The sequence below is a fragment of the Anser brachyrhynchus genome, assembly GCF_964034855.1.
Source record: "Anser brachyrhynchus genome assembly, chromosome: 13".
NCBI lineage: Eukaryota > Metazoa > Chordata > Aves > Anseriformes > Anatidae > Anser > Anser brachyrhynchus.
In genome coordinates this window covers 20719797-20733882 of record NC_137708.1, presented here as the reverse complement: position 1 = coordinate 20733882, position 14086 = coordinate 20719797, and the positions used below count along the sequence as shown (strand labels likewise).

Here is a 14086-nt window from a genome sequence, read left to right as displayed (position 1 = left end):
GTGTGCTGGCCTTGTATCATAAATCAACTAGTACTTCTTTTGGCTTTTTTAAAGTAGGCATATGTGGCTTTTTTTTTTTAATTTTGGTTGTCATCCGACTTGGCTTTTATTCATCCTAAGAGCCTCATTTTCCACACAGTCAGACTACAACATCTGGAAGCCATTTCTTCTTTGGCAGGGGAATATGTGGCAGACAAAACGAGGTGTAACTTTTACTTTTGTTATCTTACCTTTACCTTTTTGAAAAAGACATCTGAAATCAAAACATTTTAAAAATGTCTGGGATTTTCAGGTGTGTTTTAGAGATGCTCAGGAATACTGTTGGGTGGAATAATTAAAAAGTATTACAGGTACATTTTTTTTTCCTATAATAGTAACAGTTGCTCTTGTTGTACAGTTAACTCATATTCTGGTATTTTGTGTAATGCCTGTATCTTTTGTTTCAAACAATTTACTTGACAGTATGAATTACTGAGTACAGATAAAGAAACTTCATGTGGTTCAAACCAAACTATATTTACACCATGAAATAGTATTTCACTTAGTGTATTAAGGATATTGATGTTATTAGTGGTATTTCCATGAGTAATCGTATGACCCATGAAGCACCATGGCAAACTCTCTTCCTTCCAGAATAGACGTTCCACCAACTTACGTAATAAAACAAGCAGAAGTCCAAAAAAATCATTTGTAATGAGGGGGGTGGACTATTTGATGGTGAAGCTGGGGTTGGCAGTTATTAGGATGGTATGGAGGTCCTGGTCTGTAATTCTCTTTTCAAATTTCTAGACTCATGGTAAAGTCTAAACCTTTATTTTAAGTTTTAGCCTTTTTCATGTCTTTTATATTCCCACCCCCCCAAATAAAACCTGTTTAAAGACGTTAAGCTGTGAAAAAAACTTGCTCTAGTGTTTAGTGGTGTGCGCATTGTCTCTGGGGACTGGTGTTCTTCCAGCGCCTGGCTTTCTCCCGGCCAGCAGCAGGCCTGGCAGCCGCCTTCACCTCATGGCTGTGCTCCTCTCCTGCAGGAGCAAGGTGTCCTGCAGTCGCAGCACGGCCTGCTACCGAATGAAATGCAGGAACTGTGTGTGGGGAAAAAGGCAGGGAGAATGCCTTGAGAAGGTGTCATGGGTATGGGTGGGCCCCAGAGCATGGCGGCTAGCGGGTTGGTGCCGCCTGGTGGGGACCTGGCCCTTCCTGCAGGCTTTGGCACCCAGAGCTGCAAGCAGGCGGCTTGCTGTGGGCCCTCCCGGGGTTAGGTAGGAGAATTAGCAGTAGCTGTCGCAAGGACTTCAGCTAGGCATTACTCCTTGGTGCTGCCACTGCAAGGGAGACGGTGAGGGAGCTCTGTCAGGTGGGTCTGAGCTGTCACTGGTACACGCCTGGTGAGTGCCTCATGTGGCTGCAGGGTGACTTGGTTCTGTTGTCCAGTCCAGTGGAGAGCTGACCATGCCAAGAAGAAAAGACCGTTTTGTTTTCAGACCTTTCTTGCTGCTGCCTCAGTTGAGTGCTAGAAGAGAGGAGGGAGCGGGAACTTGCTGTGTTTGGTGAGTGGAGTGGGAAGGAAGGCCACTGCTTCCAGCAGCAGCCCATGGTTACAATATCGTAGGTGTGTTACAAAAGCATCTTCTGGCATGGCAATTTACCACTTTACCAGCGAACCATTTGCGTCAGCTAAAGAGCAAATATTATAAAAATTGAATAAACAGCAGGCCGGGGAATAAAAGTGGCAGAGTGACAGCATAATGTAAATGGCCACTGTAAGATCGCTTCTTTGGTTTTTGAAAGATGAAGAGGAACTGAGAGATGTTGACAAAGTGGTGTAGAGGCGGTGTAGGAGCTGGAAGATCAGAAAAAAAAGTGAAGAAATAGGTTGAAAATACAAGACTAGTGCAAATGAGGTCGTTCAGGTTCTTTGTTGGCTTGTTAACTGTTCACTGCCTTTGGCACCATGGGCAGTTTCTGTGTAGGTACACCGTGTCTGCTGGTGAGCATGGAGGAGCGTAGATTGATGATGGCTATTCCAGGTGGTCTTGTAAAGGAAGCTTGAGACTTACTTGTTAAGCAAAAAGTACAAAAATAACCACACATCTAAAGGTTTTAATTGCATTATTGTTCAGTTTAGTCTTGATTATGCTATGATAATATGATCAAACTGCTGATACAGTTATAACTAAATCATGTTGAAGTACAGTTTTTACAATATAGAATGCTACTTGAAGTATGTTTTCTGTATTTTACTCAAATTACAGGATTGCTTTAAAGCTTGTTGGCCGTTGAAATACTAGGTTGTGTAATATTAGTACAAATAGCACTCTTGCAAGCCTGTAGGGAATGTCATGGAGTTGTTCAAAATCTTGCTTAAAATCCACTGTTTAGTCTTGCTTGTGGAGATGACTGCAACAGCAGTATGGAGAGACATACTTGTTTGGAAATAAACAAACTGTATTTTATAAAAACAAAAGTTGAAGCATATTCTGATTTCTCAGAAAAAGAGTGAGGGGAACACTAGTTTATACCAGCTTTCTCTTCTGAAATAGTTGAAGGAAAATATTGGGAATACTTTTGGTCCTTGATTTAAACTTTGATCTGACTAGCATTTTAACTGTCGCTGCTGCATAATTGGTTCTGAAGCATCAGCACCTCTCATTCATGGGTAAATAAATAATTCAGGGATGAACTTCTTCAACCATAATCATTCCTACAGCTGAGTGCATTGCAGTTTTACAAGTTCTAATTTTCTGAATAAAGAAAGTGAGGTCCCTGTTTTTTTACAGATGATTAACTGAATTACAGTGAAAAATCAATACACCTCTGAACAGTCATTCTGCATTTACTAAATCTTTGTCCCGTTCAAGTAGCTGTTTTCCTCTGGGGATCCAGGAGTTGGACTCAATCCTTGTGGGTCCCTTCCAACTTGGGATATACTGCGATTCTACGATCTCTGCGTTCCCCCCAAAAAAGAAAGCCTCCAAATAATAGACTGGGGGGGTGGGGGGAGGGGGGTGGGGAATCATGTGTGTGTATTTTTGGAGAATCCATCTCAAACCAAAAACCACCTACCTGAACTGTTGTGCCAGGAGTTCGTGCAATAACACTCAAGTTAGTGCTTTTACACAAGAGCATGAAACACAGGTTTCACGGACAGATCTTGTAATTTTTTGTATTTTGTGTTTGTGTATATACACATACACTTAACAAAGGCTTCTGGCTGGGTTATATTCATGTTTGTTTAGCCTGTGCATGTAATGAAGTTCTTTTTCAGTAAAGACACATTCTGATTGTAGTTGTTCACACTTAGCTCTTTTAAGAGTAAAATTAATTTAAATGGAAACTATTACATTTAGAGTTAGCAACATTATATATGATTAGTGTTCCTGGACTCCTTTTCTTGTTGCAATGTTTTTTAGTTTGTTAACATTCTGTTAGCAAAAATCTAAGTAGCAAGATACAGTAAGGGCTTACGTTATTTCTGCTATTAAAGTGTATTTTGAAATTCCTCTGCTTGCTTTCGAAAGCTACTTACAGGAGACTGGTTGTACTACAGCAGCGAGATGCATTTCCGTCTTTGGAAGAGTCACTGAATCAAACATGTTATGTGCATTAATTTCAGGAAAGATGTGGGGAGTCTTCCAGTGTCCTTATGCAATTTAAATATAAATCTTAAGGAAATGTGCTACAATATTACTGCTGTTTTAGCAATCTATTATAAAGTTTATTGCACAGAAATAACTAGGTCAACCTCTGGATGACCTGTCTTTTGGAGTTTCTTCAGTTAGCTTTAGGCTAGAGCTCCACCTTGTGATCTTTCAGCAGGATACATTTTCTTTTTATAGTTAATAATTTAATTATGACTTCACAAAGTTGAGTGACTTTTGAAACTTCTCATAGAGTGAGAGATTTCAGTATATGCTTAAGAAAATTAAAGTTAGAATGCTGTGAACATGCAAATATGCAAAACAAACAAAGTCCAAAGAACTGCATTTTATGATGCACTTAAGTTTAGGTGTATTGAATATACTGGAAAAAATATGCTTATTAGAGCACATTAATAGCTAATGTAGACTTGCACTGCTTGGAATGGCACCTGCATGAATTTTACTTTCCTCCTTTCAGACTGCACTATGAAGAATTTGATGTTTTAAAAGTTCTGATAGAATGCTTGTATGGACAGTTTTCCTCTTTCTCATCAACTTCCCAAACAGCGTGCTTTGAATGAGTCATCAGATCCGTGTGTGAAGAAGACATGTTGGCAGGCATCCTGAATTTCCAAAAGGCATTTACTGAGATCAGGCATAATGGGGGAATGGCCAATACCAGTCTTACCCAATACTAAAACCCATGGACACCAAATAAAATGGGAAAATGTTGAGCTCAAGGATAAGAACATGCCTCTTTATACTATACGGTTCAGTTTTGGAAGCTCTTGTGTGAATATCATGGCAGCTAAGTATTGGGTTAAAAAAATAATGGAATATTCATGGAAAAATACTGATTACGTGCTATGAAATGCAGAAGTAATGTGTTTGGCTGAAAAAATTCCTGACTTATTTGTGGATGTTGGGGGGAGAAGTCAAGGAGAACATCACCAGTAAGAACAAAGCAAATGGGTTCTTCCCTGGGCAGCTTCTGCCGGCATCTGCCCATGAGGAAGTGCTGGGTTAGCTTGACCCTACTTGGCAAGACTCAGAGGTCCTTCTTGTAATCTTCATGTATGTAAAACTTTAAAAATGAGCCCTTACTGGAACTAATGCAAGGTTTTTTTTTTTTCAGTCATTCCTGGGGCCTGAGCTTGATACTGGAGATCCCTTACAGCCTTAGCTCTTGTATTCCTGCAGGGCAGTCACCTGAAACTACTGTCTTCCATTAATACCAGTATGTAGTTGCGCTCATGAGGGCCACGTTTCTTCTACTTCCTTCAAGAAAAACAATTCTTGAAACTTAAATCTTAGTAGCTAAACACTACAGCATCTTGAATTACTAGATATTTATTTCCTATTTTCATGAAGTGATTATGCCCAAACAATAACATTTTTGACATGACTTTTTTTTTTCTTCATCTGTTGCTTGGCCTAAGATGAGTGTTTTTTCCAAGTGCAAGTGGATATAAACTCCAGCCAGCTGTTTTTTATCAGGTGATTTGGCTCTTTTTGATTTAGAAAATATATAATTTAATCATTTGCCTGACATTTTACGTGTTTTTTTATCTTTTTTCTTCAAAATATTCTTGTGTGATTGTATTATGCTGCTTTTTGAGAAATACTTTTGTGAGAATTAGTAGGAGGGTAATTTCCTTTTTATATAGGAGACTGAAAAAGTTTTAATTGTGTAAACAAATGGTTAACTTGCTTTCTGTCTCAGTACCATCAAATTTTATGGAATAGGTAACTATTACTGTAAATAGGTAGTATTAATGAGACGTAATATGAAATTTGCATCTGAGCTTCTTGATCATGTCTTCAGTACTTGTGGTGCTTCTCACCATTGAAAAACTCAAACTAGAAAAGTCAAATAACACGTTGATGGACAGGTTGAACTTGAAACAGAACTGTGTGCCTTTTGAAGTTTGTGCCTTTACTTTGTGCTGGCTTAGAATCACATGTGTGCCTGGAACGGGACTTGGGTGGCTGGCTGGCTGCTCGCCTCTTGCTTCCCCTCGCCCCGCTCCTCGCTGAGGTACATTCCCAGCGGGCGCCGGCCTGATTCCCCAAGTTACAATTGCTGACAGGAATTGGAGCAAATCTTTGTATTTTTTTAGATTATTGTTATTTTTTATACCTGATACACTTGGAATGATGATACTGCAGCACAGCACGAATGGAGCCAGTAGCCATGCAGGCTGCCTGGCTGTCGTCATAGCTCTGTGCCGCCAAGGCAGGAGCACTGCTTGGCCCTCCCCTGCGCCTGGCTGCGCCGTCATATGTTCCCCATGAGTTGGCTCTGGGTACCCACTGGTGAACCAGTTTAACTTGATAATCCAGGAATAAAGTTCTTGAGGTATATTTTTGCCCATTTTATTGGGGAATTAAATTGGGTGATTCTGAATGGCAGAGCCTCCAAACGATGAATGGATGTTGCACTGCCTGCGAGTAGCTATTTGCTAAAAACTCCATATAAACCAAGCAGGGGAGGCTGTGATGCACCAGTAATGTGATTTTAAGGAAGGGAGAAATGGGTGACAAAGGTTTTCACTGTTCTGCAGCGACAAAGTTTGTGAAGCTTTTGATCTTATACTGTGCTCTGGATGGTGCATACTGTAGTAGTTGTGGACTGTCTTGAGAGATGTACCTACTTATCTTGAACCTCTCTTTTCGCCACTGCTTATTTCCACTCTGGTTTCTCTGCCTTTACATAATTGTGTGAAATGTGAAGAAACAGCGATTTAAGTTCAGGGTTTGTGGTTTTTCTCAGCTCACCAAATTCTGGAAGCTACAGTGGCCCCTAGCATTCAGAAGAAGCACTTGCAGGAAAGAAATGTACAGGCTGTATGTGCTCAATTGAAATGCAGGCTCTGAAGCGTTTCTACCAGACATTGGCATGCTAAGCACATGGAGCTTAAAATTGTATCTTTTGCTTAAATACTTAATTACTCTGACAAGCCTTAGAGTCAGCAGAGTTCCCAGTTCTGAAGGTTCTTCTCTGTGCTATTGCATCTTTAAAATACCTGAACCTCATGCTTTCCTAATTTCTTCACTGTGTAAAATTTAGTTTGAGACAGAAAATTGACACAGAAGGCTTTAGCATGCATGGTTGAATTTCACATTTGAAGCATTCATTGTCTGCCCTGCCCCCAAACATAGGAAAATCTTACATGTAATTAACTTGAAAAGAAAATATTTTGCAATCTTATGTTTTCTAGATAAGATGCTAACACTGTTTCTGATACTTTTCTTTATAATACGTAGATAGTATTATCTTCATTGATATTCCTAGAGACATGTTGAGTGCTTTAAACGTTAAAACTTGTAAGCCTGGTTTATCAACTCAGGAAGACAGGGAGTTGTGAAGTAGCTGGTTAGATTGTACAAACTTGGAAGAACATATCTTTGTGCTAAGTATCAGGAGCATTTACACATCAGATTCAAAGTTGGTATACATAATGCTCTTAAATGGGCACACACTGTGCTTTAAGTTTAACATCAAATCTGTTTTTTGGTTTGGTTAACCACAATATCATAGTGTTGGTAGTAGAGTCTGGACTTTACAGTACAAGGTCTTACAGTTCAAGTTTTAGTCTAGTATAGATTTAGAAGAAAAAAGTTACTTGCAAGGTGTTCATGAAAACCATTCAATTTCCTCATGCTATTCAGAAGAGCATTTATTTTCCAAGCACTTTTTTATTTCCTTTTATTTAGATGCTTTTAACGTTTGTGGAGATACTTTTTTTTTCATAAGATAATGGGAGGAGTCAAAGATACAAAATCTTTATTTAAACAGGAAAAAGCTTGGCTGGAAACAGAAGGTGGTGTGATCTAACATTTTCTATGTTTCCAACTTTTTTTTATCCCTTATGTGGAAATGTTTCTAATGTGTTTTTTTTATTATTATTTCAGAAGTTGTCCACTACAAAGGAAGAAAGGAAAGTAAGCTCGTACTTCAGACTGGTTTTTGAATATCTTTCTAATACAGTGGTGTTCCAGAAGATGATAAAGAAATGATAGCAGCTCCAGAAATACCAACTGATTTTACTCTCCTTCAGTAAGTGCCTTAAGAATTTCTGGTTTCATTTAAATGTACTGGTGCTTCTCAGTGGTAATAGATGTGGTTGGTTTTTCTCTTGGAAACAAGGAAACAAAATGATTGAATACGGTTATAGATTGTTTTTCCAGTTCAAAATAAAGCACTGCTTGAATTCTTTCTTGAGTATTCAGTGATAATTAAAACAAATATTTTAAAAGTCCTTTTTATAAAGTATTTTTAAATCAATTTTTAAGCTTTGCTAATAGGAAGCCATCGTGAGACTTCTTTGTTTACATGGTGTATTTGTCAAGGTTTTACGTCTTTCAGAATCAAAGTATTGAAAAAGAAACTTTGGTTAGAAATACAGAAATTCTAAGTTTCCTTCCTTCCTTTATAGAGAGGTAAAGTTGTTGAGGTATTTACTCTTAATAACTGGGGCAGGTTGCCTAATGTCTGAAATGCCCAATGCCAAATGCTTTAGTTAAAGCTGAAGTCTTAGCTTCCCTTCAGGTGTTGGTTCCTGGGGTGTTTATTTGACTAGACTGCTGATGTAGTTTTAAGAAAAGGTATCTGAATTTTGAAAAATTTAAATTTAGCAATAGCTTACATTTTGAACAGAGAAATGAAATGATTAGTTCAAGTAGACCAGAAGAATGCAGTTCCTCACCTTTTAGTTGCCAAGAAATCAGCATGAATCCATTTCAACGGTCTGGAGTATATTAAGCTGGTCCAAAATAATCCAAAAAGATGCAAAGATACAGTTTTGTGTTAAGGAGGTTGGTGGTGGTGGGTGGCTTTTAATGAGAAATAAAGCTGTTTATAATGTGTTTTTTTTTTTTGTTGATACAGTTATTTATCAAAATATTTGGAATTTGTATTCCGTTCTGTAAAAATAAGAACACCTAAGTAATATTGAAGAGTAAAGATTTCTCAGAGTTTTTTGCAAGGTTGGAGACTTGTTCAACCTATAGCAGAATACATGGATGGCAAAATACATGTTACAAGGCAGAAACTTCCTTTCAGACAGTTCCACAACAGTGAGAAACCTTAAGTTTCTAGATTTTATTTATTCGTAACCTTCTAAAACATTGGAATGGCTCCTTCTTCCCCCTGTTCAGGTCATCTTTATGATTACATTGTTAAATTGAATCAGGAAATGTGTATCAGAAATTTGTGATAGCAGCTGGAATTCATTGTACTGCCTGTATGTGTTAAAATAAGCTCTAATAGCATCATTTAAGATGTCTTCTATAGGAAATGTAGAAATAAAAAATTTAAACTAAGGATTACTTAGTAATAATTTAGGTGAATTTTTTTCCCCTGACTTTGTCATAGGCAATAAAGGGTTTGTATTTTGATACAGCATATATTAATAATGTAGGAAAACAAATTTGAAAATCTTTTATTTTACTTATCTTTTTACCTTACATAAGCCTCCAGTTTATCTTTTTGGTGGAGAAATCTTGCTTAAAATATCTTTTCTCCCTATACGTTTCAACATAACTACTTGGTTCTTTGACAGCATGAAGACGTCTGCTGAGACACTTTGTGAGGGAAGGTAGTATCATTGTTGTACACTGCCATATTTGTGGCAGACATCTACAGTGTTTGATGGTTGAAATTTTGTAATGTTTGTCACATGCCAAAAATGAAGTTCCCAACCTGTTGCTATTTCTGCTGACCTTCATGCTTTTTAGTCCCACTATATGGCTTTCACAGGTAAAAAAGGAAATTTTTTTCTTTGGCTGAGGCAAGGTGTGAGCATGGGGATTTGCTCAGATTTGTTCCTTGACAGTAGACTTAAACAGGAGATAAAAACAATTTTTCTGTTGGAGTTGACTTACTGGACTGAGGACATAATGTGACTTTATGTAGTTTAGTTTAGTTTACTAATGTTTCTGGTGAGATGTATAAATGGTTTGTCTTTTATCCTTACAGGGAGTCTGAAACACACTTCTCTTCTGATACAGACTTCGAGGATATTGAAGGAAAAAACCAAAAACAAGGCAAAGGAAAAGTACGTTCAGTTTATGGGGACAGTGAAATACTTGTACTGTTAAAGCATGAAGAGTTGAGCACTTGTTTTGGAGCTGAATTATTTTATTCTTATTTCCTTATTATACTTTTTTTTTAAAATGCAACTGTTCTGTGAATAGAGTTTATATTTGTATTTTTATTGAAATACTTCGTCTTGAGTATTTACGTGATATTTCCTTTGTGTTGTGAAGGCACAAGGGAGGGCTTTGATTTGACTAGTCTGCACGTGTGCCCTCTTATACTTAAACCTGGTATTAATACAGTCTCTTTTGGTTGATGTCATTAATTCCGGCTCTTTTCATTTGAAAAGTGAACAGAAACCAACATTTCAATTAAAAATTTATTATTTTGTTTTACAGTTTAAATGCAAGGAAAACCTTTTGTGTCGTTGCCACTAATCACATTTTTAATTGCCAAAAGATTTTAAACCAGAGAAGGAAATACAAAACCTGTAGAGTTTCTGTTAGTCTTCTCTATCAGTGAGAATCAGCTATTCTACCCTATCTAATTTTATCTCACCTTCTGATTTAAGTTTGATTCTTGGAAACATAAGGTCCTGTGTATAGTTTTTGTGGTATGAATAATAATTTATTCTAATTACTATGTAATAACTATTTAAAACGTGTGTGTGTGTGTGTATGATTGCAGACCTGTAAAAAAGGTAAAAAAGGACCAGCAGAAAAAGGGAAAAGTGGAAACGGAGGAGGGAAACCTGGTGGTCCAAATCGGATGAATGGACATCACCAACAGAATGGTGTGGAAAACATGATGCTGTTTGAGGTAGTTAAAATGGGCAAGAGTGCTATGCAGGTAAGACTTGAGATGTCCTTCAGACTTGTATGAATGTACAAGTTAAATATAACAATATTGTACATATAGTTTAAGAAAATAAAGCCTAGGGTAATTTTTTCTTCATTGTAGCTTTTAGTTACGGATTAGAATAAGAATTCTTGCGTTGTTAAGATTTGAAATTGAAATAACTGACTTCTCATTGCTAAATGCAAGGCATGAATAATCAGGTATATAATAAAGAAATTCAAAATACTATTCAAAGTGAATCCCAGTATTCTGAATGAAGAAAGTTTGGAATTTAGGCTAGGAAATTTCAACCTGGTAGAAATTACTGCATTAGACACTGCGTTTACTAATCGGACTGAAGTCAGCCTATTAAGAGCATTAGCTTTTTATATGGAAAATTATCTTAAATCACCAAATTTTGCTTGACTCTGTGAATCTTCGGTGAGGAGAGGGTTAAAATGTAAGCCTGCCAGCCATGAAGAGTTCATGCTGACTCACTCATGTGACTCCTCAGCAGCCTAGCAGAAAGACTATCTTTGGGATTAAAAATCTAGAGTTTACAGCTCCTCTGGTATGTGTGCAGGAAGCTGGGTCTATGTGCAGTCCTCTTGAGATTTGCAGGCTCCTGCTTCAAGGTGGGAACCTTGAAGCCTGAATTCCTTGGGAGAAATTTAGTTCAGATTTATACATACTACTTATACTACTTCAGTACTTACTACTTATACATACTGCTTTAATATATTTGCTCAGAGAAATTCTGATACTTCTGTTTTATTCTGACATATTTCAATGTAAGTGAAAAACTATGCCATTCTAACTGCTGCTCTGATTGCTACATTTCCAGCCAATTACCACGGGTTATATTTTCATGACATCTTAACTCTATAAACAGTCAAATCTTTTGCTTTCCAAGAGAAAAATAGACCTTTGCCTGCAACGCCTCTGTTTAGTGGGGAAATTGATACCTAGGTAACAGTATGAATTTTAGTCCATATTTTAGTTATCAAGAAGTATCTATAAAGTAAAATAAAGTCTTTAGTTCAGCACTTGGTGTAAAAATTTTTCTCTGTAGCCATCAGCACTTACTTTCCTCAAAAGATTTTGATAATCAAAATCTTCTTTAATTCTGTTCCATACCTTCTTCCAAGTTTGTGTCAGTTCTCACTGGGAGAAAGATTGTTCATCCACAGAGACAAAAAGTTTCAGGACACTTACTTTTCTGCTGGAGGTTCTTTAAAATAAATGAATTCTGAAAACAAGGCTGCCTAACTGAAATATTTGTCCCCTTCCTAGCGTTATCCTGGTTTTGCACAGTGACCTTTGTAAGCCTAATTTAAGACCTTTCCTAGGTTTCTTTTCCTTTCTTCCCCCATGATTAATCAAATCAGTACTAGTTTGTAGGTTCTGCTCCTACTGGGAAGACAACGACAGTTTCACTTGCATTTTTAATTCTTCTCATCTTGCTGACAAAAGTTGTATCATACTATAAACAGTCTTTCATTGAGGGAAGAGGGATTTAGCTGTATTTCTGTTCAGATTTTTTTTCCTATGGTAGTATATTTTATTTGCCCTTGCACCGTGATTGCTTTTAAGAGTAAGCACTGAGAAGAGTTGACAGGAAGCACAGGGGATGCTGTGGAGTCTGTTTTTCTTATGGAAGTCCTGAACTATTTCGTCATCTCTTGTTATTGAAAATTACTCTACTTTTTAGGGCAGGATACCAACATATTAAACTACTCAAAACTGAGAGCTTGGCACTAAAGCGATTCTCTTGTGCTTGTGTTAAATGTATGCTTTCATATGATTTCTGCAGTAGACAGTTTGTGCTATACACATGGATGGTTTGTAGATAATTGCATGTGAATTCTTCTTAAAACCACAATCACAGATTTCCTGTTAATTTGCTTCTCTTTAACATTCTGTAGTAAAATTGTCTTATTGCTATTCCATTTTACTAGCCATTATGTTTTAGTTTAGCTAACACAGCAATTAATGTCAATACAGTGTAGGGCAATGCTGTTCATCCTGTTATAGCTCATGTACATGCAACACAGTTCATCGTAAGGGCAGAATTTAGGAAGAGTATAGGGAGTTGCAGCTGTTGGAACTAAAATAGTTAAAAACAAACAAACCCCCCTGCTGTTATAAAATCTGCTAATTGTGTTTTGTACTCTTCCTCAAAAAATGTTACTATGTGACTGTATGGTACTCCTGTGCTTCATGTCTAAGCATCTGTTTTGTGCCTGTATATGTTTATAGAATGGAAACGAGTTCTTTTCCTGAAAATGCTACTATGACAGTAAAGGATCATTCAAACATTTTGTTCTGTATCAGTCAAAACATCCAGAGTTCCAGTTACTTACAGAAGGAGCAAGAATCACTTACTAGAAAGCAGTTTAAATAACACTAATTCTTCAGTTTATTAAAAACTAAAAATTGCCTTTATATTTGTTTGTTTTCAGTCTGTGGTGGATGACTGGATAGAGTCATACAAACATGACAGAGATATAGCACTTCTTGATCTCATTAACTTCTTTATTCAGTGTTCAGGCTGCAAAGGTAAGATACGGAAATATTTGCTCATCTCTTTATATAATTTTACAGCATGTTTCTCATTCTTGGCTTTTGTACTGCATATGCTGAAGGACTGCTCCATCCCTAGGGCTAGTCTGTATTATAAGGTTCTTGTAGTCAAACAAGTATTTTTGAAGATGCGAGCAAGAGGTTTAGAAACTTTACAGAAACACTTCAAAATGTACGTTAAGCCTTTTGCATTCACACTGAAGAAAACGCAGTACTGGTACTTAATTACTTCTCATATCTTCCTCTGTTGCTGATATTATGTTAGAAAAACATCCGTCTTCAGTATTGATAGCTTAACTTTCTTGGTCTTGGAATCAAAGTTTGGATTTATCTACTTCACATCAGTGAGCGTTCCATGGTCATTTAATAGCCTTTTAGAGTTCTTTCATGTAAAAGAAATGGGCAGTTCCATGGTAGCCTGTCTACAGTAAGACTGTATTTCTATATTTTATGTTCTATTTTGGGGAGCTTCTGGTTTTCCAGAATCTTTCCTCTAATCCACATCCTCCATTCTTTTTCCTCTCATCTTGTTTTGAAGAGGAGGAGAAGGTAACTTACTCTACAGTGTCAGTGCATTTGATAATGTTTCTCATTCCAGATAAACTTTTTTAACATGTATAAATCTTCAGAAAGCTAATAGCATTCCTCAGTAGATGTTAGTCATGCTTTCAAGAGCAGTGACCTTTTCATTATTGTTACCAGACAAAATGACAAAATCTTTTAATGCTTTCTGAGATGATGCTTGTCATGAATTTTCCAGTGCAGTTGTAGTAAGCTTTAGGAGGTCTCTTTTATTTTTATATCACCCTTTGCACATGAAAAATTTGAGGCTAAGAGAAATAGAAATTGCATGAAATCATTGAGTTTTATCATAGTGAAGTAGATGATAAATAGCAATAGAACTGTTCAAAATAGTCTTATACCATTTAGTATCTTGAATACTAGAAGGTCACTTCAGATTAGTGTGGTCTCTCAGCTGATGACGTCT

General features: G+C 37.0%; 1 protein-coding gene across 9 annotated transcripts in view; it reads left to right on the top strand.

Annotated features, from left to right (window-relative positions):
• The window catches only part of STAG2 (STAG2 cohesin complex component), a 74944-nt gene that overhangs the window by 27112 nt on the left and 33746 nt on the right, over nt 1–14086 (top strand). For 7 of the 9 annotated variants that reach the window (XM_080553279.1, XM_080553272.1, XM_080553276.1 and 4 more), the window contains exons 2-5: nt 7554–7698; nt 9619–9697; nt 10366–10527; nt 12978–13074. In XM_080553279.1, the coding sequence (XP_080409405.1) occupies nt 7655–7698; nt 9619–9697; nt 10366–10527; nt 12978–13074 (382 nt within the window). In that variant the 5' untranslated portion in view covers nt 7554–7654. Of the gene's footprint in view, nt 1–4773; nt 4876–5077; nt 5136–7553; nt 7699–9618; nt 9698–10365; nt 10528–12977; nt 13075–14086 lie in introns of all 9 variants that reach the window. The other 2 variants (XM_080553273.1, XM_080553275.1) reach the window with 2 other exon arrangements.